The 25,784-nt window shown below is 35.6% G+C and overlaps 3 protein-coding genes and 1 long non-coding RNA gene across 5 annotated transcripts; 3 read left to right on the top strand and 1 right to left on the bottom strand.

Moving 5' to 3' along the window:
* The first annotated feature begins 202 nt into the window (after positions 1 to 202).
* Positions 203 to 2,923, top strand: LOC104235002 (receptor-like protein EIX1). The gene has a single exon (XM_009788669.2). The coding sequence runs from the start codon at positions 203 to 205 to the stop codon at positions 2,921 to 2,923; it is 2,721 nt and encodes a 906-aa protein (XP_009786971.1).
* Positions 2,924 to 3,617: 694 nt separating this feature from the next.
* On the bottom strand, positions 3,618 to 11,324 carry LOC138876903 (uncharacterized). 2 transcript variants are annotated; one of them, XR_011402217.1, is made up of 4 exons: positions 11,109 to 11,324; positions 10,774 to 11,006; positions 9,819 to 10,691; positions 3,618 to 4,163 (listed from the first exon to the last, which is right to left on the bottom strand). It is a non-coding gene; the product is annotated as an uncharacterized lncRNA (long non-coding RNA). The 2 variants fall into 2 exon arrangements; XR_011402216.1 differs by lacking the exon at positions 11,109 to 11,324 and having other exon boundaries at positions 10,774 to 11,102.
* A 4,375-nt stretch (positions 11,325 to 15,699) lies between these two features.
* Positions 15,700 to 16,479, top strand: LOC104234635 (uncharacterized). Its single transcript, XM_070156223.1, has 2 exons — positions 15,700 to 16,132; positions 16,217 to 16,479. Exons 1-2 carry the CDS (start codon positions 15,700 to 15,702, stop codon positions 16,477 to 16,479), a joined length of 696 nt encoding a protein of 231 aa, XP_070012324.1.
* On the top strand, positions 16,476 to 17,981 carry LOC138876948 (uncharacterized). The gene is made up of 2 exons (XM_070156222.1): positions 16,476 to 16,968; positions 17,053 to 17,981. The coding sequence occupies exons 1-2, from the start codon at positions 16,476 to 16,478 to the stop codon at positions 17,979 to 17,981; spliced, it is 1,422 nt and encodes a 473-aa protein (XP_070012323.1).
* Positions 17,982 to 25,784: the final 7,803 nt, after the last annotated feature.

The raw sequence follows: 25,784 nt of genomic DNA, 5'->3' as shown, positions 1-25,784 counted from the left end.
TCTTTTGAATAGTTTTTAAAAGGACAAAATAATTTAAAATCAACAAGTCTTTGAATTTTATGGTCAATATCTTTCTAGACAATGTATTCTTCAACTATAGTTCTAAATGCTATATATACGTATGCTTGGACTAATAACAATCTACAAGCAAATAACTATTTAATACATATTTTTCAGTTCCTAATCTAAACCTTTGCACATCATGAAGCTGTTAGCAATAACATTCTGTTTTTTCTTGTTTTTCATTTTGACAAACACCAAGTTTAGTGTTTGTATAGGCAGTTGCAGAGAAAATGAGCAACAAGCATTGGAGAGTCTGAAGAAGGAAGTATATGATCCCAGAGATCATCTCTCCTCTTGGATTGTTGGAAAAGATTGTTGTGAATGGAGAGGGGTTGTGTGCCACAGTATGACCCGTCATGTGATTGAGCTTCACATAGGCATTGTGGATCAGATTGGGAACAAGCCTATAAGATATGATCTAAGGATCAATAACTTTGATTGGCTGCCAAGTCTTTCAAATCTTGAGAACTTGGAGATGGAGGATGTGGATCTCAGCAATGTAACTAACTGGCTGCAGGTCATTAGCATGCTTCCTTCTCTTGCTTATCTTAGTTTATATAGTTGTAGACTTCAACATATACCACCTCTACTTCATCATAATTTTTCTTCACTTGAAACACTCGATCTTTCTAAGAATAACTTTAGTTCTTCTATTCCCAGGTGGGTTTTCAATCTCCCTAGTCTTGTTTCTCTTGATTTGAGTGATAGTAATTTAATTGGTGCGATGCCGCGTGAGGCCGGAAATGTGACAAAACTTAGAAATCTGGATCTTGCATACAACAAGCTCAACTCCACTATCCCGAATTGGATCTATCGATGCAAAGATTTGGAGTCACTTGATCTTAGTGAAAACAAAATTGAGGGAGTAGTTTCAAATGCAATTTCAAATTTGAGCTCAATAACTGATTTTAACCTTTCTAGAAATATGTTTTCTGGAAACTTACCAAATGTAATTGGAAAGTTATCGAAATTACGTTGGCTTGATCTCTCAGAAAATCTATTTGAGGGTGAAGTATTTGAATTGTTCAACAGTAGGAGTAATTTTCTTCCAGCGGGATTGAGATATAGTTCTTCTTTGACGGAATTGATACTAAGAAACAACAAACTAACTGGAACACTCCCAGAAAGTGTTGGCCAACTCCTAATGCTAGAAAGAATTGACATCTGTAACAATAGGTTGGAAGGTGTTGTAACAGAAAGTCATTTCACCAAGTTGACACAATTAAGATATTTCCAAGCATCTCATACTAATCTAACTTTAAAAGTGAGTCAGAAGTGGATTCCACCTTTTCAAGCCATACATATTGAAATAGGCGACTGGAATATAGGTCCTCTATTTCCCATGTGGCTCCAAACTCAAAAGAATATAAAGAGTGTGGACATATCAAATGGTGGAATACAAGGTGAGGTTCCAACTTGGTTTTGGAACTCCCAATTTGAGTTTCTCAATCTTTCTCATAACCAATTTATTGGTGAGGTTCCAACTTGGTTTTGGAACTTTTCTTCCCAGCTTGGGTATCTCGATCTTTCTCACAACCAATTTGTTGGTGAGGTTCCAATAATTTCATCACTTTCTTGGTTTTGGTCCTTGGGTTCCAACAATTTCAGTGGTCCGCTACCTGAGGTTTCACCCAATGTATTTATTCTAGACCTCTCGAACAATTCATTTTCAGGAGGTTTATCTCACTCCTTGTGTGAAACAAATAAGAACAGATCCTACGGATTGATGTTCTTATATCTCGAGGAAAATGATTTGTCAGGAGAAATTCCTGATTGTTGGATGAATTGGCCAAAGTTGATAGTTTTAAACTTGAGGGACAATAAATTGATTGGAGGCATACCAAAATCCATGGAGGTTTTAAGTAATTTGGTTTCTTTGGACTTCCGAAGAAATAGACTTACGGGTCCATTACCTTCATCATTGGCAAACTGTACAGGGTTGCTGAAAATTGATTTAGCTGAGAACGAATTCGTTGGACAACTACCACCATGGTTAGGAATGAAGTTTTCAGATTTGATAATCCTCAGCCTTAGCTCAAACAGATTCTATGGTGAATTGCCTCCAGAAATTTGTTACCTCAAACATATTCAGATCTTAGACCTTGCAAACAATAGTTTCTTTGGAATTATACCAAGGTGTATTAGCAATTTAACAGCAATGGTCACCGGAAATAAGTTGGGGGAAGCTGATATTGAGTATTATGCTGATAGATTTGGAGAACTTTTGACAGAAAGCGCAATGGTGACAACTAAAGGCAATAGTTACCAGTATGATAAAATATTAGCATTGGTTACAAGTATGGATATGTCTAACAATAATCTTTCTGGAGATATTCCCTTAAGTTTTACCAGTCTTGTAGGATTGAGAATCTGTAATTTCTCAAAAAACCAACTGACAGGTAGGATCCCAAATGGCATTGGCGACATGAAAGTGCTTGAATCCCTTGATCTTTCAGAAAATCAACTTTCCGATCAAATCCCGCAAAGCTTATCGAGTTTGTCAACTTTGAGCTTCCTGAATCTATCTTATAACAATTTGTCAGGAAAAATACCAGTGGGCACTCAACTTCAAAGCTTTAATTCCTCGAGTTTCCAGGGAAATGAGCTTTGCGGGCTTCCACTCTTGACGAACTGCAACTCAGGTGGTCAAAATCCTAATGTTGATACTGAAAATGATGAGAGTAATGAAGATGAACCGGATTGGTTCTACATTGCAATGTCAATAGGATTTGGTCTTAGCTTTTGGGGAGTATGTTCTTGTTTGCTTTTCAAGAGATCATGGAGACATGCCTATTATCGGTTTTCAGATAGTTGTTGGGAATCCTTGTGTGTAAAGTTACAAATATGGGGATGGATATGATTGAGGAGATTGTTATTCTCAAAAGTCTTATTCTATGATTACTTTTCCTTCAATAAATAAATAAAAGATTGTTTGCAGTTGATATTTTGTTTAGGCATTTTATTTTTAATCTCCCTAGTTATAGTAGATAACTGTTCGTAAATGATATGCCTTCTGTGTTGTACTGCTGCATATCGGCATCATAGCGCAGTAGACTCTACACACTGCTCAACATGATTTAACAAACAAAAAGAATGAAAAAAATAAACAAATAGAAGTAACAAAAAGTAGGAGCAAATAACTTACATCTATGAGAGCATCATTCACTTTAATCATCGCAGATATTCGATGTCAACTCTTAAAGTGGGAATTTGAGCAATATTTGGTCAGTAATCCCTCTTCTCAAATCTAGACTTGGTTGAAGCATTGGGAAACTGAGAATAGATAGTGAAAGAATGGAAGAGATTGGAGATTAGGACAACTGAAGATGGTTAGCACAGAGAGGGAGGAGAGAAGCGCTGATTCTTAATATTTTCAAATTGTCTACTTTAAAACGTCGAATGGAGCAAGACAATATCCAATTTTCATCAGCAAGAATCTCTTTGTCACGACCATCATAATGATGGTTTAATCTATGAGACGGCGGAGTCTCTGGGACTGAGGCATAATTGCTATTGTATGGACAACTGTTTATAATTAACATTTAGGCAACCTATTAATGTAAAAACTTCTTTATAGTGTTAGTGGATAGAAACTTACAAATAAGTATTGCTTCCATATATTGTGCATTACAAGAAGTAAGAAACACAATATAGGCAACATTCTATAATCTCTAACACCATCTTCAGCTATCAAAGTTTGCGCCAAAAACAATAAATTCAGTTGAACCCGTCCTAAATCTGGAGCTGAATTGAATAGGTCCAACTTCCAAAGAATGCCCGCACAACTTTCACTAGCCAATTTGAGGAAAGAAAATAAGAGACCACTGAAGCTTTGCTTTCTCATCTCAATGTCATTCAACGTTCTCTCCTCAGAATCTCCCCCGTTTCTCATACATTTTACAGTGCATTTACAGTTTGCTCTAACCGTTCACGTCCAAAATTTCCATATTACTCAATATAGAAAGTCCAATAATTATGTCGTTTTTTGCTTTCCATTGGCGAAACGTAACCAGAGCAGAAAGGCCTAATAGAAAGTCCCTTCTCATAGTAACTTAAATAACTCAACAGCTTTCCCTTCTCAACAATTCATAAAAACCAAACTGAAAACAAAAGAAAAGGATATGTGCCAACTGAAGAAGTTTCAATCAATTAATGTGCTACTATTCCAGCAGGCCACAATCAACAATACGGAGAATCCTGCTGATATGCTGACAAAGGTGGTGACTGCGATCAAGTTTCAACATTGTTTGGATTTGATCAACATTGTTGAACACTGAAGATTGAAGATGAAGACACAACCAAAATTTGTTATTGAGAGAAAATTGAAGATGTGGAATTTTGCCAAGGTGGAGATTTGTTGAAATTGGCAAAATGTTTGTCCCACATCGGTGGGAAAACAAAAGTTGGGGGGATTTTCCCCCTATAAAAGAAGGCTTAATGTTTAGGATTTAAACACACCTCTCATTTGCCTTCTCATCTGTTTAAGGCATTTGTATCTTCTCTCTTTAGTATTATTTCACTTGTATTTTTGGAGTGGAATAAAATATTGGTTGTGTCCGAGGAGTAGGCAAAATTAGCCGAACCTCGTAAATTCTGGTGTTCCCTTTATTGTTGCTTTATTGTCTTATTTATTATTTGGTGGCTGTCATAATTTTTGGTATAGTAGTTGTGACTTATTCACACTATATACATTTGGCTTCCGCAACAATTGGTATCAGAGCCAAGGTACTGTCTAAGTATGCTCTGTGGTTGCAGCATAGTCTGATCTTCCACATCAGAAAAGATTTATCTTGGTAACTGAGTCAAGGTTCTGTCTGAGTATGCTCTGTAGTTGCAGCTTAGTCTGATCTTCTACATCAGAAAGGAAATAATCTTGATTTGTGTCGTCAGCTATTAAATAATATTTGTGTCAAATATGGGAGACAATAAACAAGAAGAATCTACATCAAGTGTCAACAATACGTCATCATTGGCATCTTCGCTTATGACAAGAATTGTGTCAAATGCGAAATTTGCGGTAGAAATTTTTGACGGGTCCGGACATTTTGGGATGTGGCAAGGCGAGGTTCTAGATGTCCTTTTTCAACAAGGGCTAGATCTGGCCATTGAAGAAAAGAAACCAGATGTTATTGGAGAAGAAGATTGGAGAATTATCAACCGTGTTGCTTGCGGTACCATTCGATCCTACCTTGCTAGAGAGCAGAAATATCCATACACAAAGGAAACTTCTGCAAGTAAATTATGGAAAGCACTGGAGGATAAATTTTTGAAGAAAAACAGTCAAAATAAATTGTACATGAAGAAGAGACTGTTTCACTTCACCTATGTTCCTGGTACCACGATGAATGAACATATCACCAGTTTCAATAAGTTGGTCACAGATTTGCAAAATATGGATACAACTTATGATGATGGTGACTTGGCCTTGATGTTGTTGGCGTCACTTCCTGATGAGTACGAGCACCTTGAAACTACTCTACTCCATGGAAATGACGAAGTTTCTCTCAGAGAAGTTTGTTCGGCTTTGTACAGCTATGAACAAAGAAAGCGAGAAAAACAGAAGGGCGGAGAAGGAGAAGCACTATTTGTGAGGGGTCGTCCTCAAAGTCAAACGAGGACAAAGAAGGGAAGATCCAAGTCAAGATCCAGACCCAGCAAAGATGAATGTGCCTTTTGTCGAGAAAAAGGGCACTGGAAGAAAGACTGTCCGAAGTTGAAGAATAAGGCCAAACATAACAATGGAAAGGCCATTATGGATTCAAATGTAGCTGATTGTGATGATTCAGACTTCTCATTAGTTACAACAGAGTCATCAACATCATCAGACATATGGTTGATGGACTCGGCTTGTAGCTATCATATGTGTCCCAACAGGGACTGGTTCGTGGAATTTCAAGAAGGAGAATATGGAGTCGTCCACACAGCGGATAACAGCCCTCTTACCTCATATGGCATTGGTTCAATACGATTAAGGAACCATGATGGAATGATCAGAACATTAACAGATGTTCGATATGTACCGGATTTGAAGAAGAATCTCATCTCTGTGGGAGCCCTAGAATCAAAAGGGTTCAAAATCATTGCAGAAAATGGAGTGATGAGAGTATGCTCCGGTGCACTAGTGGTAATGAAGGCTAATCGGAAGAATAATAATATGTACCGCTATCGTGGCAGTACAGTTATTGGGACAGCGACAGTGACATCCAGTGACGACAAAGAGGCAGAAGCAACCAAGCTATGGCACATGCGCTTGGGACATGCTGGAGGAAAATCCTTGAAAACTCTATCAGATCAAGGATTGTTAAAAGGAGTAAAGACTTGCAACTTGGAGTTTTGTGAGCATTGTGTCAAAGGGAAACAGACAAGGGTTAAATTTGGTACAGCGATCCATAATACTAAAGGCATTTTGGATTATGTACACTCTGATGTTTGGGGTCCTTCCAAAACACCTTCATTGGGTGGGAAGCACTATTTTGTAACCTTTGTTGATGATTTTTCCCGAAGAGTATGGGTGTATACAATGAAGAGCAAAGATGAAGTGTTGGGAATTTTTCTCAAATGGAAGACGATGGTGGAGAATCAAACAGGCAAGAGGATCAAGTGTATTCGCACAGACAATGGAGGTGAATACAAAAATGATCATTTCAATAAGGTCTGTGAAAATGATGGCATCGTCCGACACTTCACTGTTAGACATACACCACAACAGAATGGAGTGGCAGAACGTATGAACCGGACCTTGCTGGAGAAGGTACGGTGTATGTTGTCCAATGCTGGCTTGGGCAAAGAATTTTGGGCTGAGGCAATTACATATGCATGCCACCTCATTAATCGCTTACCATCTGCTGCTATTGATGGCAAGACACCATTTGAAAAATGGTATGGAAAACCTGCTGTAGATTATAACTCTTTGCACGTGTTTGGCTCAACTGCATATTATCATGTGACGGAGTCAAAATTAGATCCAAGGGCAAAGAAGGCTATTTTTATGGGAATTACTTCTGGAGTCAAAGGATATCGCTTATGGTGTCCTATGACAAAGAAAGTAATATTCAGCAGGGATGTTACCTTTGATGAATCTATGGTAAATAAGGTAACAGAAGATACCAAACAAAATAAAGGTGCTTCTAAGCAGGTGGAGTTTGAGGGAAAATTTATTTTTCCTACACAAGAAGCAGAGGAGGAAACAAATGAAGATTACCCTCTGGAAGGAGAGCCAGTAGAGGAGATTCCAACTCAGGAACCTCAACAACAACTTGAATCAATAGCAACCAGCAGGCCAAAAAGAACAATAACGAAACCTGTTCGTCTCATAGAGACGGTTGCTTGTGCAACCTCAATTGTAGCTGATGATGTTCCTACCACTTATAAAGATGTTGTCCAAAGTTCAGAAGAAGATAAGTGGAGGATTGCCATGAATGATGAAATACAGTCCCTTCATCAGAATCATACATGGAGATTGGCCAATCTCCCGAAGGGAAAGAAAGCAATTGGGTGCAAATGGGTATTTGCAAAGAAGGAAGGATTTCCTAACCAAGTAGATGTTCGCTACAAAGCAAGATTGGTGGCCAAAGGATATGCTCAAAAGGAGGGAATTGATTACAATGAAGTGTTTTCTCCAGTTGTAAAACATTCCTCCATTAGAATTATGTTGGCTTTGGTAGCACAATTGGATTTGGAACTAGTTCAGATGGATGTAAAAACTGCATTTTTACATGGAAACTTGGAGGAGAAAATCTACATGACTCAGCCAGAAGGATTCAAAGTTGCTGGAAAAGAAAATATGGTGTGCAAACTTGAAAAATCGTTGTACGGATTGAAACAATCTTCTAGACAATGGTACAAGCGATTTGACGAGTTTATGTTGCGGCAAGGGTACAAGAGAAGCAAATACGATCATTGTGTGTATTTGCACAAGCTTAAAGATGGTTCCTTTGTATATCTTCTCCTATATGTTGATGATATGTTGATAGCTTCCAAGAATTCGGAAGAAATTGATAAGTTGAAGATTCAACTGAAGAAGGAGTTCGAGATGAAGGATCTGGGTGAGGCAAAGAAAATTCTTGGCATGGAGATAATTAGAGATAGACGTTCAAAGAAACTCTGTTTATCTCAGAAAGAATATTTGAAGAGAGTACTACAACGTTTTGGCATAGATGACAAGACTAAGCCAGTTAGTACTCCACTTGCTCCCCATTTTAAGCTAAGTACTACTATGTCGCCAATAGATGAAGCTGAACGAGAGTATATGTCAAAGGTACCATACGCAAATGTTGTTGGTAGCTTGATGTATGCAATGGTTTGCACAAGGCCTGACATTTCACAAGCTGTTGGAGTTATTAGCAGATATATGCACAATCCAGGGAAGGAGCATTGGCAAGCTGTGAAGTGGATTCTACGGTATATTCATAATACTGTAGATGTCGGGTTAGTTTTTGAGCAGGAAGACAATCAGTCTGTAGTTGGATATTGTGACTCAGATTTTGCGGGTGATCTGGACAAACGAAGATCAACTACTGGTTATGTGTTTACTTTTGCAAAGGCACCAGTTAGTTGGAAGTCTACTTTGCAGTCAACAGTTGCTTTGTCTACAACAGAGGCAGAGTACATGGCTATTACAGAGGCTGTGAAAGAGGCAATTTGGCTTCAAGGATTGCTAAAGGAGCTTGGTGTTGAACAAAAAGGTATCACAATTTTTTGTGATAGTCAAAGTGCTATTCAATTAGCGAAGAACCAAGTGTATCATGCAAGGACGAAGCACATTGATGTTCGGTATCATTTCGTACGAGAAATCATAGAAGAAGGTGGAGTCACGGTGAAGAAAATTCATACTACAGAGAATCCTGCTGATATGCTGACAAAGGTGGTGACTGCGGTCAAGTTTCAACATTGTTTGGATTTGATCAACATTGTTGAAAACTGAAGATTAAAGATGAAGACACAATCAAAATTTGTTATTGAGAGAAAATTGAAGATGTGGAATTTTGCCAAGGTGGAGATTTGTTGAAGTTTGGCAAATTTGTCCCACATCGGTGGGCTCTTGAATTTTGGGGGGATTTTCCCCCTATAAAAGAAGGCCTAATGTTTAGGATTTAAACACACCTCTCATTTGCCTTCTCATCTGTTTAAGGCATTTGTATCTTCTCTCTTTAGTATTATTTCACTTGTATTTTTGGAGTGGAATAAAATATTGGTTGTGTCCGAGGAGTAGGCAAAATTAGCCGAACCTCGTAAATTCTGGTGTTCCCTTTATTGTTGCTTTATTGTCTTATTTATTATTTGGTGGCTGTCATAATTTTTGGTATAGTAGTTGTGACTTATTCACACTATATACATTTGGCTTCCGCAACAGAAGGCTTCTCAATTATTTCAAGATCTAGCATAGTTTCAACGGCATCATGATACGTCCGTTCTGTTTCCTAACATCTGATGCAAATTAATGCGGATTTTCAAGTTCTAAGTTGCCACATGAGGCTGACTCAAAAAAGGAAAGGAAAAAAAAAACACAAACAGATAAAATGAAGTTGGAAGGTGACAATTTAATATCCATTCAACTATGCTATAGAAATTCGGAAAATGAGAACATTCATCGGTATTACCTATCAAATGCAGGGTGGTTCGAAACTCAAAGATCAAAAAGAACAAAGCAATACGTGATGCAAAAGCAAAGGAAGTTTTAAAAAATAAATAACAATATTTATTTGGAGAATCACTTAGCTTATGTTAATAAGAGGATAGAACTTTAGGTGGCATACCAGATGCATACTGAAGTGATGGAGAAGTGCAGCTCTCCTTGTGTCTCAGGGCAGATGATGGTACAGAGATGGCGACCACTTTACAGCAATCCGACACGATCTGAGTGTGGGCGACCATATGCACCAGATTTGACCAATTCTCCAAGTGTGCATTGACTACAACAATTACACCAAGTGTTGTTTATGTTAACTTTGGAAGCTTTACTGTTATGACTCCTAACCAACTTATTGAATTTGCTTGGGGACTTGCAAACAGCCAGCAAACATACTTATGGATACTTATGGATCATAAGACCTGATAATGTTTCAGGTGATGCATCGATTCTTCCACCCGAATTCGTGGAAGAAACGAAGAACAGTTGTATGCTTGCTAGTTGGTGTTCGCAAGAAGTACTTAGCCATCTGGCAATATGAGGATTCTTGACTCATCGTGGCTGGAATTCGATGCTCGAATGTATAAGCAGTGGGGTGCCTATGATATGCTGGCCATTTTTCGCTGAAAAACAAACAAATCGTTGGTTTTCCGTCACTAAATGGGATATTTGAATGGAGATTGATGTGAAGAGGGATGAAGTGGAAAGCCTTTGTAAGGGAATTGATGGTTGGGGAAAAAGGCAATGGAATGGAAGGAATTGGCTAAAGAACATTCAGGGTCATCTTATGTGTCCATGACGTTGAGAGGGGCATCTGAACCTTGACAACATCTGATCAGACAATCTTCATTCCACGGCTTCGCGCAGTAAGGCACAGAGGCCTCGCAGCGTTTTGGCCGGCAAAGGAGTGCTGTGTCGCGCCCTCTGCCTTCCGTGCTCTAGTTTGTCATTTTATTATATCACTTTTCACAACTTCTCTCCACTTCATGTCCAAATGTTCCTACACATAAAATCAATTCAATTACACAAATTTCAATTTATAGAAATACAAACTATGTTAGAAATTTACATAAATATACTACCAGACATCTCATTCAGAAAATAAAAAATCTCTTAAGTGTAGGGAACTCTCCATTCCCTAGTATATGCCACTGCTTCCACTCCATTCCATAGAATTCTTCAGTCACTCAGTTATTCGATGCATCCCTCCGATGGCAGGATCTGCAATATGCTTGCCTTTCCCTAAGCCTGCAATTCGACAGAGTGATGACAGGAGTGCTTGCAAAGGTTCTCGTGGAAAACTTCATCTATGAACCTAAAGAATTGTCCATGAGGAAATGACAATTTTAAAGTCGACCCCCGGTTTAGACAAGAATCAGCGACAGAAATGCAAAACAACACAAGAAATTTGCATCACCTGAAAATGTAACTCTTATCCGAAGGTTAGGCTACCTGATTGAGAAATTGATGGTTGCCTTTCTCTGAACCATTTATGGTTTGTTAATCATACAGATAAAGGTACTTCTTTGTTATTTTGTATTTCTGTCTTTTGTGGCCATAGGCATGCAATGGCAATTTCGTATTCAAATGGGTAACCTTTCTTATTCTGTATAAGGTAAACAGGACTTAGCTTTTTGAGTCCTCCAGCAATAATTAGTTGCACTACATTATTTCCTCTTCTAAAAAAATTCTCTTAGTTAGCTAATACCATAAATTATACTTAAATATATCATTTTGCTCAGATGGTTCGGGCACATTCAGAGGAGGAGCACTGATGCACCGGTGAGGAGGTGTGAGCGACTGGCTGTAGTGGGCACGCGGAGAGGTAGAGGGCGACCTAAGAAGTATTGGGGAGAGGTGATCAGACAGGACATGGCGCGACTTAGGATTACTGAGGACATGGCCCTTGACAGGGAATTATGGAGGTCGAGCATTAAGGTTGTAGGTTAGGGGAAAGTTGTGAATATTTCTACAGCACAATAGAGTGAGACTAGCCAGTTAGGAGTTAGACTAAGAATGTCATTGGTCGTCTATTGATGCAGGGCTTTACCTGCTAGTTTTACTATACCAGCCATCTATTTCGTATTTCGTATTCTGTATTTCATATCTCTTATATTGCTGTTATTTTATTATGCATTTTTATGGTACTAATATATCGGCTCCTGTTGCTTTTTTGAGCCGAGGGTCTCCTGGAAACAGCTTCTCTACCCTTCGGGGTAGGGGTAAGGTCTGCGTACATATTACCCTCTCCAGACCCCACTTGTGAGATTATACTGGGTTGTTGTTGTTGTATGACCAGGGCATCGCAGAAGCGACGCACCAGCAGTCCAGAAACAGCAGAAATTCCAGCAGCTTTCTTCAAGTGCAAATTGATCCGTTAACCACCCGAAATCCACCCGCGGCTCTCGGGACCTTAACTAAATATACCAACATGTCCCAAAATACAATACGAACTTAGTCGAGGCTTCAAACCACGTCAAACAACGCTGAAATTATAAGTCGCGCTTCTAATCGAATTATGAGCTTTCAAATTTTCCAACTTTTATATTTTACGCCGAAACGTATCAAATTAATACGGAATAACTTCAAACATTGCATACGAGTCATAAATGACATAATGAATCTGTTCCAATTTTTGGAATCGAAATCCGACCTTGTTATCAACAATTCGACCTTCGGTCGAACTTTCTAAAAAATCTTCTATTTTCCAACTTTCGCCAAAATGCGTCAAATTATCTTACGGACTTCCAAATCCAAATTTGGACATACGCTTAATTCCGAAATCACCATACGAACCTAATGACATCATCAAAACTCCATTCCGGAGGTGTTTGCTTAAAAGTAAAACTCCAGTCAACTCTTTTCATATAAGCTTCAAAAATGATAATTGTTCTTTCAATTTAATCATGAATCTTCCGAAAATCAAACTCTATCGTAAACGCAAGTCTTAATACATATTACAAAGTTGCTCGGGACCTTAATTCGTTGAGCGGGGCATTAATTTTTAAAACGACAAGTCGGGTCGTTATAATTTGTTGATATGATAACTTATAAACATTCAAACATTTTGAAATGTGTCTTTAATTACTGGTTATTTGCAATGTATAGAAAGCATTGGACAGTCTAAAGAAACAAGCATATAAAGGCTTCTCATTAAGGGCAAAGTTAAGAGTTTAAGTTAAAATATTTTTTCCAACTTAGAAAGAGATCATTCTTTTTGAAACAGACTAAAAAAGGAGGTAGTAAAATTTTTCAAATTCAAGAAAAATCCAGCAAATTGTATCCACAACTTTATCATGCTCCTATTTGGGATCATATGTGTACCTCCCCTATCGATGAAGTGAAAGCCACCCGGCTAGATCCACAAGAGCGTGTTTGGTACGACTGTAGTTATTACTTAATAAATTATTTTCAATGAGAAAAATATTTTGCAGGTAAATATTTTTCATCAATTGGGGAACAATAACTTCCCTCGCTTATTGACAAAAGTTATTTTTCTTACCACTCTCTTAACTCTTTTATATTCACCAACCAATTTCCAATCAAAAAATTCTTTCATCAAATCAAACACAAGCTTTCAAACGAAGAAAAGAAAAGAGATAAAAAAAATATCATTAACTTCATAAAATAACATTGAAGGACATATTGGTGGAACAAAAAGCTAAGCAAACTAAGGTTTAGTGCATCAAAAGTATGAGACGATGAAGGAAAGTTCTTCTGCCCCAAAATAGGTGTTTGAATGAATAGAAACAAGTTAGCGGTATGTGAAGAAAATTGCACCATAGTTCTTTGATTAAACGGCAAAGAAGACTTCGTTCTCGTTGGTGTGATATAATGCTCTAATAATAGGAAGTATAAAACATATTATCTTTCTTCGTATAGCATTAGGCAATAGGCCTCCTTAGCATCAGTGTTGTGTTAATTCTGATGGAATATACAAGAATGTGCAAAGCTAAAATTTTTAACTTCAAAACCAAGAAAAAAAATTACGTTTGGGCAAACAAATAGTATATATTTCAGATTCTGACAGCGAAAATCAATTAATCTTCTGAGCATGATCTGCAAAAATTGTACTAGAAAATACCAGATAGGAATATTTTGACATTCTCTTTACATCTTTACAACTGCTATTTTTTGTTGATGGAAATGTTTGCATATTATTAAGAATAAGAATAAAAATGAATAAATCAGTGGAAAACAAAAACCTTTAATTTCTTCCTTTTTGTCCTATCTACTGAAATTCTTTAGAATTATTTTGTATGTCAAGGTCCATGGAGTATAGACCAACCAGTGCTCTTATCCTAACTAATCAAACTGAAGTTATTAGCTTTGTTATTATTAATCCCTTATTTGGTATTATTTTTCAAGCTATGTTGTATTTGGGGAGAAATTTAAAAATAGTCAGATTTATAAATGGTCGTTAAAAAATAGCCCAGTTTCAAAAGTAATCGAAATTTAGCCACTTTTTATGTAAAGATAAATCTGAACGAAAACACTGTTCAAAATCCGGAAAAATACACTCCAGCATAATATATTGAAGTTCCAGCATAATATACTAGAACTCCAGTCTAATATACTGGAGTTCCAGTATGATATACCGGTCCAACACAGGGGCGGAGGTACAGTAGTGGGTGCGGGCTCTGGCGAACCCAATGACTTTTTCCGAAACCTTGTATTTGTATTGAAAAATTTACCATATCTATATAAATATATCATGCTAAACCTAGTAACAAAAGATGTTTGGGTTCAATGGTAAGGGTTGTGGGTTTTTTGGAAAAAGGTGTGGGTTCGATTCCCCATTAAAGCAGTTTTTTATTTCATTTTTTTAAATATATTTTTTCACAAATCAACTGAACGGCAACGTTTTCTTCACTTACCTCTCAACATAATATGTTTCTTTCTAATAAACAAAGAACAGAAGCTTCCCAACTTTAAACACAAACTTTTTCTTCCAATTCCCTAATCAGATTCCCCATTAAAGCAGTTTTTTATTTCGTTTTTTTTTAATAAATTTTTCCACAAATCAACTGAACGACAACGTTTTCTTCACTTACCTCTCAACATAACGTGTTTCTTTTTAATAAACAAAGAACAAAAGCTTCCCAACTTTAAACACAAACGTTTTTTTCCAATTCCTAAATCAAAAAAAAAAAAAAGCTAGGGTTCTGCTGGGTTTTCTTCCAATTCCCAAATCAAAAAAAAGCTAGGGTTCTGCTGCCTCTGCTAGGGTTCGTCTCAGGTATCTGTAATCTGTCTGTCTTCCCATCTCCTGTGAATCAAAATTCTTAACCCATTTTCAATTGATTTGAGGCAAATTATTTTGGTATTGGAATGAATAAGCCCAAATAGAAATAGTGCAGAATTGTTACGGTTGATCCCAATTTGGTTTGAGATTATGCTACTGATGATTGATTGTAAAAGGGGAATCGGCTAAATATGCTATTGTGTGGGATTCGATAATGAACTTCAAGAGTAATGAATTAGTGTAATGAATTGTGCTATCAGAGAAGTATTACTCTAGTATCATTTATGAATAGATGATTAAAAATCGTGCTATCCCAATTTGGTTTGAGATTAAGTTACTTATGTTTGTTTATATGTGTTCAATTTTTGTAAAGTGTTTCTACACATGATAGAAGAATTTTTCGTTTGTTACAAGAATGAGGGGCAGTTACCTTTATACTTATTTCCAGTTGAATTCTGACATAAAAGTATATATTCTACTGTGTGGATTTTATCATAAATGCACAAAATATGTCCAATTATCTATTGGTTTTCAAGGGCTGTGTAGATTTAGTGCTACATAAGTTCGTGAAATAAAGTACATGATGATTTACTCTTTATATTTTAGCACTGTGCATTCATAAGTTCTTATTGGTATATCTTACAGTTTACAAATTGAACTATGTCAGAGGAGATAAAGAATAGTTTGTTATAGCATTTTGAAACATACAACTTCAAGTAAATTTCTGTTTTGTGATTTTTAGGTTTTTCTAGCAAAAGTCGATATGATCACGAGTTTTTACAAAGCTCAAGCTTCTGCAGCTTCTTCTAGCTCTCCTTTGACAAGTTCTCCATGTCCAGTTATTAATAACAATATTAATCCTTCCCAAGCATCGGATAAAGTGTGCTATTATGAGCCCGATCATGCTAAAAGAAAACCAATTTCAGAACATCCTCCTAATTTACGTGACCGTATAAGGAGAAATTATATACAAAACGGAGCTTGTCAACCTCGTGGTTTTGTCTTTCCAAAAAGAGATTTTGGGGGAATAATGCGCCACTTTAATTCTGAATGGTTTAAAACTTCATGTTCTCAATGGTTAGAATATAGCATTAAGCAAGATGCAACATTTTGTTTATGTTGTTACTTGTTTAAAAACGAGGTTGGAGGATATGGAAAAAAAGTAGGTGATGCTTTCACAGCGGATGGTTTTAGAGGTTAGAATAAAGGTTTAGAAAGACTTAAATCACATGTGGGTAACGTGGGTAGTGTTCATAATCGATGTTTCAATATGATGCTAGATTTAATGAACCAAGAACAATCCATTCTAACTGCTTTGGACAAGCAATCTGAGAAAATTAAAAGTGAACATCGAGTTCGTTTGAATGCTTCAATTGATGTGATAAGGTATCTTTTGAAAGAAGGAATTCCTTTTCAGGGCCATGATGAGAATGTAACTTCTACTAGAAGAGGCCATTTTTTAGATCTCTTAAAATGGTATGCAGATAGGAAGGAAGATTTGAAAAATATGGTATTAGAAAAAGCTCCAAAAATAACACCATGACTTCTCCTGATATTCAGAAAGATATTGTGAATTCTTTTGCAAAAGAAACGGTGAAAGAAATTATTGAAGACTTGAATGAGGATTTTTTTGGGATATTAGTTGATGAGTCTAAGGATGTCTCTCATAAGGAACAAATGGCTCTTGTTCTGCGCTATGTCAATGAAAAGGGTGAACTTATTGAGCGATTCCTTGGCCTTGTTCATGTTAAAGATACAACTGCACATGCATTACAAAAAGAAATATATTCTTTGCTTTTACAATATTCATTAAGTTCATCTCTAATACGGGGACAAGGGTATGATGGAGCTAGTGACATGCAAGGAAACATCAATGGTCTTAAAACTTTGATTCTAAAAGATAATCCTTCGGCACATTGCATACATTGCTTTGCTTATCAGTTGCAATTGACTCTTGTAGCTGTTGCAAAGAAACACCATGATGTAAATAATTTTCTTGACATTCTTGCTAATGTTTTGAATGTTGTTGGAGGTTCTTATAAGCGTAGGGAGATGCTTAGAGATGATTAAGCTGAAAAATTAGATGAGTTATTAGTGCTTGGTGAAGTTCATACAGGAAGTGGATTAAATCAAGAACTTGGGCTTCAAAGACCAGGTGATACTCGTTGGGGATCTCACTTTAAGACATTGCGTAACTTTATTTCTTTATTCTTATCGATTGTTCATATACTTGGAGTTCTTGCAAATGAGGGTTCAAATTATCAGGAGAAAGCATTAGCCAAAAGTCTAGTGGAAGATATAAGATCTTATCAGTTCGTTTGTATATTATATTTGATGTTAAAACTATTGGCAATTACATATGATTTGAATATGGCCCTACAAAAACAAGATCAAGATAATGTTAGGGCAATGAAACTTGTTGATTTCACAAAGAGGCAATTGCAAACAATGAGAGAATCTAAATGGAATTCTTTGATAGAAGATGTCTCTTCGTTTTGTGATAAGAATGATATTGTAATCCCAAAAATGAATGAGAAGTATGCACTTGGAAAGTCGAAGCGTAAAAGCTCAACTGTTACATATTCCCATCATTTGTACATAGAGGTTTTTTGTGCTACTATTGATTTGCAACTTTCGAAGCTTAACAGTCGTTTTAGTGAAGTGAATACTTCTCTGCTTCTTGGTATGGCTAGTTTGAGTCCCGATGATTCTTTTGCGAATTATGATAAAAACAAGATTATGAAACTTGCTACATATTATCCAAATGAATTCACTGCTTCTAAGCTTGAAGATCTTAGTTATGAGCTTGACAACTATATTGACTATGTGCGAGAAATGGACAATGTATTCTCTAACTTGAAAGGGCTTGGTGATCTGTCAAAGATATTGGTTAAAACAAATATTCACAAGATATGGGGACTTGTTTATTTGCTTGTGAAGCTGAGTTTGATATTACCTGTGGCTACTGCAATGGTTGAAAGGGCTTTTTCTTCAATGAAGTTTATTAAAATGATTTGTAAAGTAGGATTGGTGATGACTTTTTGAATGATTGTGTAGTTTATTTTATAGAAAATGAAGTATTTGAAAGTGTATCTAATGATGCGATCATTGATCGTTTTCAAAACATGACAACTCGTCGAGTGCAATTGACATGATAATGTTTATATTCATATATTGTGTTTGTCTTTCGTTACTTTTTAAATATATATTAAATATCGATACTCATTCTTTAGTCAGTTTGATATTGTATATTAGTTTTAGGTCATAGTCTTATTCTAAATTTTAGAACCCACACACTCCAAATCCTAGCTCCGCCTCTGGTCCATCATAATATATTGGAGTTTTCGGTACTCCAATCTCCAATATATTATACTGGAGCCAACAAAGTATATCGGTCCAGCATAATATGCTGGAAGTTCATACACAGGTGCACCGAACTCTAGTATATTATGCTGGACCGATCTCTGTTGCAGCAAAATAGTGGCTATTTTTCATTGACTTGGTAAACGCTGGCTATTTTTGAATGACCAGTCCGAAAACTGGCTAGACCATACTATTTTTACTTGTATTTGTTATACACCCTATTCAGTACTATTTTTATACTTATCAAGCGGATGATATTAGCGATACCATGACTTGTTATATATGGATAAGCATGTATAAATACAAAATTGCACTTTCAAAACTTTTGTTACACCAAGCCAAACAGTTGATAAGAAATAATCCTAGCATAACTAATCTCAGTATAACTAATCCCAATATTATAAATCCCAACATTACTAATACATTCTATTCAGTATTATTCTTATACACCCTACCAACCGACCCCTAACTTCAAGCTTTAACGAATATCACTTGCCCTCTTTTAGACAGAGCTTATCTTTTAGTAATTCTTACTGCTATGCTTGCTGTTAACTACCGTCCGCAGCTGACACGTAGAAAAAAAGACTTTTTATCTACATTGAGGTTTCGTGAGATTGTTCACTTTGACGACTACTCAGCATATTATATTAGTATAACTTGAAATATATTTCCATGTTATCATTTGGAACTACGGGTTAATTTGGAAAATAACTCTTTCCTACAAAGGAAGAAAATAAAGGAAAGATTGTTGTGCATGTAACATAGTAAATGAGGATAAAATAAGTTCTATGAGCTAGTTACCCTATAACAAATTCTCAGCTTTTTATCCAAAATGAAATAAAGCCCAAGTTGGTGAAAAACAAGAGAAAAGTCCCGTGATATATCCAAGCTAAAAGAATATGCAATCATAATAGAAGGAATCAAAGAAGAAATTAAAATATGATAGTAATGGTTTTGTCTGCATATTCCCTTTTTTAAAAAGAAGATTAGGGCAATCCCCTTGGGTTTGAAACCATGTGACACATTTTGGATTTTATTGGAAATTGGAACATTGTTTGGCACATTGTAATGTGCTGTTGTTATCACATAATTTATAATTTCTATCTTACAAGAATAAAAATACTCTTCATAAAAAATGATTTAATTTCAGAAATTAAAGTGTGACATTTTCAAGCCTATCCGGACAATTTTTGGAGAAGTTTTCCTTTTCTTTTTTCGAAAAAGTTTATGGGGAAAGAGATAATGTGTTTGAAAAGGCAAACACTATTACCTGAAATAAAGTTGGTTCTATCCATGTTACTCTTTTCAATTAAAAGTAAGATTTTTTACCCAATAAAAAGACAAAGACTTCGTAATGGAGTCTCGGTTCTTGACTATTCACTACTCTGGGCTGAATAATTGAGGCAAGAGAGGAAAGCTACTTGAGAGTGTAGAAAGGAACTAAAAATTGAAAGAGCCTAAAATGATAAATTTCTGTAAGGTATGTCAACTCATTGTAGTGAATTTTTTTTTTGTTTTCCATATGATGTCCGGTACTCATATTGGAGTCCGACTATATCCGGATTCGAGCTGTAGAAGACCCCATTTGGGGGGAAGCGCTACCTGCCATGGATTTTTCTATATCTTGGGCTCGAATCAGAAAGCTTTGATTAAGGAAAGAGCAGTCACATTCACCGCACCACATCATTTGGTGGTTTATTGAAGTGATAATTGGGCTTACCATATCATGAAAATATTTTAGAAATTGTGGAAGTTTGAATGAACCTAATATATACACACACTACTATATAAAGACTACCGGAAGAATGTTCAGTGTGTATGCTAGCTGTGTGCATGATTTAGCAAATGTTACATGTGCTTCTTGGGAAGTTCTTGGAGGGAAGGATGTCGGGGGTCTATTTGGAAACAGTCTCTCTACCCTAGGGTAGGGGTAAGGTCTGCGTACACACTACCCTCCCCAGACCCCACTAAATGGGATTATACTGAATTGTTGTTGTTGTTGTTACATGTGCTTCTTAGAAGACAAAGAGAGAGACTTCATAATGGAGACTGGTCACTTAACTATTCATTGAATAATTGAGGCAAGTAAAAAGGGAAGGGGGATTGAAAAATAAAAGAGCCTAAAATAATCAATTTCTGTAGGATATGTGTTAGGTTCGAGTCTTGGAATGAAGTCCTCTTTACTAGAGAGCTTTAACACTTTAATATGAGACTTTTTATAGCATGAGTCCAAATTAATCGAGCATGTGAATTTCGAACAATGCATAAATTCATATTAGTCAGTCAAATTCAATTTCGAATCCATAACTTTCAACGCGGAGTAAAAATTTATTACAATTGCAAAAATAATAGACATGAACCTATAACTTTTTACGCAGAGTAAAATTTTATGTATAAAAATTCATTAAAATTACAAAAATAATAGATATGAACCCATAACTTTAAAAATATAACGGGAAACATCTCAAACACTCAGTACTCCCATATCAGTGCGAGTATCCATTCTAGAGATATATTGAACACTAATAGCTCGGCATTCACATATAACATTATCTGTCTTACAAGTATTACATAGATTTAATATCTAACATTTTAACTCATTACTCTTCATCTGCCATGTCATCTTTCAGAACATTAAGCCTAAAGATATATGTGTGTGATTATCTGCTAATAATTTAAGTTTTGAGGTAAAACGTTCCTTTCCAAAGTAACATTTTAGCTATTTACTTTTATAAAAAAATTCAACTATTATTTTTATACTATACAAATCAAAATATAGTATTTTAAAGGAAAAAGGGTCAACAATATCCTTTAACTATGTGAAAAGGATCACATATATTCTCCGTTATACTATTGATCTACTACAGCCCCTGACGTTATAAAATTGGTGCAAAAATATCCTTAGTCCGTTAAATCGTCCACCATCATCAAACATGGCCTGACTTTTTGATGATATAGATGCCACGTGAAAATGCGACTTCACCACCCCAACCCCATTTTACCTCCTCCTACCACTTCTTCCTCTCCATAATTGCATAAACCCCTAAGGATCTATAACAAAAAAATCCCTGAAAATAAATCTTAATGATTTATTAAAAACACAAAGATGCAATCTTGTTGGTCCTAGGTATTATTTTATATCTCCAATCTTGATATTCCGACGACTCGCCGGAGGGAACTTTTTCCGGCGACTAGTACGGAAGGACCCTTTAAGTTTCTTCTTTCATTTACTATTACAGTATCTATAGGAGAAGAATCTTTTGTGTAAATATTGGCCCGTCAATCCCTCTGATAAATTTCTCATTAAGAGTGTCACCCTCATTCTCCAATTCAATTTGATCAAAAAAATCCGGTGTCGTTTTCTTCACGTATCAATGACTCTTTTTTATTCGCTTAATTATAGGACGGAAAATTCTTGTGAATCTAGTAATTTCGACGCGTAGTAAAAAATTTGTGAGAATTCACTATAATTACAATAAATAGTAGATACATATGAATTCATACCTTTAAAAATATAATGAGTTTAATAATAAAAACCTTAAAGATTAAATCCATAGAACTTAAAATCTGCCTCTACGCTTACACTACTAAACACAGGCCCTAAACCGAGGGAAAAATAATATAATAGTGGTATCAAGGTCAGCTTGTACACCTCGACTAATTCTACGGGTTACCTTTTACCAACTCAGATATTGAATAACTCTATCCTTCAAGAGTTGGACAAATCAAAACAAATTACCTAGTATTTTTGCCAATAGATTTTAGACTTACTTGGTCTCCTCTTCTACTTTTTGCTTATTTTTTAAGTGAATAATACCATCTAATTAAATAATAAAATAATATCACCAAACTCTAAAAGGTGATAAAGGTTGTTTTCGCTTCATCAAGTGGAGCGCTGTTACATGGCCCCAAACAACAATCTTGATATTCTCAAAGAGGAAAACCTAAATAGAATATTCTCAAAGTAGCTAAACCGATGAATAGTCCAAGGTATAGTTTTCCTCTCATAACTTCATCTAGAGGGCCATTACAGTCATCCTTCGCTTTCATCAAAGAAAATTAGACTTTCTCTCTTGTGGAAATATTTGTTGATCTGATAGCTTAGAAAATTGAACATTCAAATATCGTGGTCAACTTTTCTTACTTATGCAAATGCCAAGAAACGGGGGAGTGGATCCTAACATTTTGAAATGTGTCTTTAATTACTAGTTATTTGCAATGTATAAAAAGTATTAGACAGCCTAAAGAAACAAGCATACAAAAGCTTCTCATTTAGGGTGGAGTTAAAAGTTTAAGTTAAATTTGTTTTCAAACTTAAAAAGAGATCATTCTTTTTGAAACAGACTAAAAGAGAACAAAGGAATTAATATTTTTTAAAGTCAAGAAAAATCCAGCAAATCGTATCCACAACTTTATCGTGGTCCTATTTGGATCCACATTTACACCTTCCCTATTGATGAAGTAAAAGCCACCCTACTAGATCCATAAGAGCGTGTTTGGTATGATTGCAGTTATTATTTCAAAAATTATTTTCAATGAGAAAAATATTTTGCAAGGAAATAATTTTCATTATTTGGGGGTAAATGACTTCCCTCGCTTATGAACAAAAGTTATTTTTCTTACAACTCTCTTAACTCTTTTATATTCACCATCCAATTTCCAATCAAAAAATTCTTTCATCAAATCAAACACAAGCTTTCAAACAAAGAAAAGAAAAGAGATAAAAAAAAAACACCATTAACTTCATAAACACATTGATCGACTTATTAATGGAATAGAAAGCTAGGCAAACTAAAGTTTAGCGCATCAAAAGCGTGAGACAACGAAGGAAAGTTCTTCTACCCCAAAGTAGGGGTTTGAGTGAATAGAAACAAGTCAGTGGTACGTGAAGAAAATGGCAACATAGTACTTTGATTAAACGACAAAGAAGACTTTGTATGAAGACTTCATAATGTCCTGTCAAGTATTAAGAAATAAAACAAAGACGAAGACTTCATAATGTAGTCTGCGTGGGTTCATGTACACCTTGATGAAATGAAAATTATCTACTAGATTCACCAATTATTTTCCTTTTATAACAAAAAAATTAAAGAAAAGAGATAAAAATCTAATATATAATAAATTGATAAATATATTTATCATTAACTTCACATAAAATAGATGTTAGAAGACTTTTTCTCCATGTTGGATCTACTAGCCAAATAGAAGGGGGAAATTTGCACAAAAGGAAATACTTTCATGCTGTTATTTAAATATTGTTTTCAATTAAGATATTTGTACGTGACTGATCATGTGAAGTTTAATAACATCTAATTAAACAATAAAATGGTAGTACCAAACTCTTAAAGGTAATAAAGGTTATTTTCACTTCATCATGACCCAAACAAAGACCTTCATATTGAGTTGTGGAGAAGACTTATTGTTGTTGGAATCCTCTTGACTTAGCAAGAAGTTAAATTAAGTGCCACCAATTATAATCTTTGTATATTAAAAGGAAAAATATATTACCATGTAACATTATCCGATAAATTCTTAGACAGTATTATTCATATATAATATGCAAAAAAATTATTAATACACTTTTCAATATGTTAATAGATTCGTATGGTGATTTCGGACTTAGGCGTATGTCCGGATTTGGATTTGGAACTTCGCAGGACAATTCGATGCATTTTGGCGAAAGTTGGAAAAATAGAAGATTTTTTGGAAAGCTCGACCAAAGGTCGAGTTGTTGATAATGAGGTCGGATTTCGATTCCAAAAATCGGAACAGCTCCATTATGTCATTTATGACTCGTGTGCAAAATTTGAAGTTATTCCGTATTAATTTGATACATTTCGGCGCAAAATATAGAAGTTGAAAAATTTAAAAACTAATAATTCGATTCGAGGTGCGACTTATAATTTCAGCGTTATTTGACGTTGTTTAAAGCCTCGACTAAGTTCGTATTGTATTTTGGGACATATTGGTAAATTTGGTTAAAGTCCCAAGAGTCTCGGGTGGATTTCGGGTGGTTAACGGATCAATTTGGACTTGAAGAAAGCTGCTGGAATTTCTGCTGTTTCTTGACAGCTGGTGCATCGCTTCTGCGATGTCCAGGTCGTAGAAGCAACATCACAGAAGCGAGAAAATCATCGTAGTAGCGACCTGGGCAGAGGTGGAGGGAGGTCGCAGATGCTGACAGTCTTGCGCACCTGCGCAATCGCAGGTGCGATGTCTTGAAGACGCAGAAGCGGACTGAGGCAGAAGATGGGCATGATTTTCGCAGAAGCGATCCGTCGTCGCATAAGCGACATCGCAGATGTGGTGCTTCTGTCCGTAGGTGCGAAAATATATATTTTTATTGAAAATTATGGTTTACTCAACAACAAAATTTCAATCGAAGATGATTTATGTCACAAACACTTTGCAACTTTCAAACCAAGAAAAGAAAAAGAGAGGGAAATGTAAAAGGGACAAATGATGAATCGAATATACAACTTAGAAAGACGGTGATGGTGAAAATACATTCCGTGCTTTTAGTCCACTTCAAGCCGATGAAACTCATTGAATGATCATCGCTAGCAGTTTTTGGTCCCAAATCTTTGGGGTTTTGCGCATCAAAAGTGTGAGACAATGAAGGAAAATTCTTCTGTCCCATAATAGGGGTTTAAGTGAATAGAAACAAGTCATTGGTATGTGAAAAAAAGGCACAATGGGCAAAGAAGACTTTGTAGAAAGACTTGTTCTACCAAGACTATTTAATGAACAAGGAAAATTACTAGTATATTATCTTTGTTTTAATTTATGTGATAACTTTTTTCATTATAAGATGTATGACAATAGACCATTATATGTCATATAGTTTTCTTTTTACTCTATTAAACCATTTTTTTGGCTCGGAGGAATTTATTTTCGCCGTTGATGTGACAGTCATTTCACACACATTTGATACTTCAAATTTTTCCAACGCTGCCATCTTCTTGATGGAAATTTCAAAAGCATTGTTTTTAGACACTGATGGAGTACCTTTTGTAATACATTTTAATTTATCCAAAAACTGAGGTATTTATCTTTGGCTAATCTGATGGTTCGAAAATATTTTACGTTTTAATCTCTGTAGAGTTGAGAGATCATTATTTTTCATGGAATTAACTAAAGAATTACCTCCAAGTATGGGTAATTTTATTTACTAAAAAAAAAGGTTAATTTTTCCTCCAATTAAAGAATATATAAAATGATCACTACAAACAAAAGGGAGCTAAATGTTGTTTTCACTTCATCAATTGGGACGATGTTAAACTGACCCAAACAAGGACACTTAATAAAGTTGTACTCCGGAGAAGACTTTACTTAGCAAGAAATTGAGGTCCGTCAATTATAATCTTTTGTATAGTTTTTAAAAGGACGAAATACTTTAAAATGAACAAGTCCTCGAATTTTACCATTAATATCTTTCTAGACAATGTATTCTTCAACTACAATTCTAAATGCTATATATACGTA

The sequence above is a fragment of the Nicotiana sylvestris genome, chromosome 9 (genome assembly GCF_000393655.2).
Source record: "Nicotiana sylvestris chromosome 9, ASM39365v2, whole genome shotgun sequence".
NCBI classification, from domain to species: Eukaryota; Viridiplantae; Streptophyta; class Magnoliopsida; order Solanales; family Solanaceae; genus Nicotiana; species Nicotiana sylvestris.
Note: the sequence above shows the minus strand (reverse complement) of the source record. Positions and strands in the feature narration are given on the sequence as shown.

Bases quoted from the DNA above. Each gene is read 5' to 3' on its own strand.
- LOC104235002 (XM_009788669.2), top strand. From the start codon at position 203: ATGAAGCTGTTAGCAATAACATTCTGTTTTTTCTTGTTTTTCATTTTG.
- LOC104234635 (XM_070156223.1), top strand. From the start codon at position 15,700: ATGATCACGAGTTTTTACAAAGCTCAAGCTTCTGCAGCTTCTTCTAGC. The intron at 16,133-16,216 runs GTTAGAATAAAG...ATATGATGCTAG, and splicing joins CACAGCGGATGGTTTTAGAG to ATTTAATGAACCAAGAACAA.
- LOC138876948 (XM_070156222.1), top strand. From the start codon at position 16,476: ATGACTTCTCCTGATATTCAGAAAGATATTGTGAATTCTTTTGCAAAA. The intron at 16,969-17,052 runs GTTCTTATAAGC...AAGTTCATACAG, and splicing joins TGTTTTGAATGTTGTTGGAG to GAAGTGGATTAAATCAAGAA.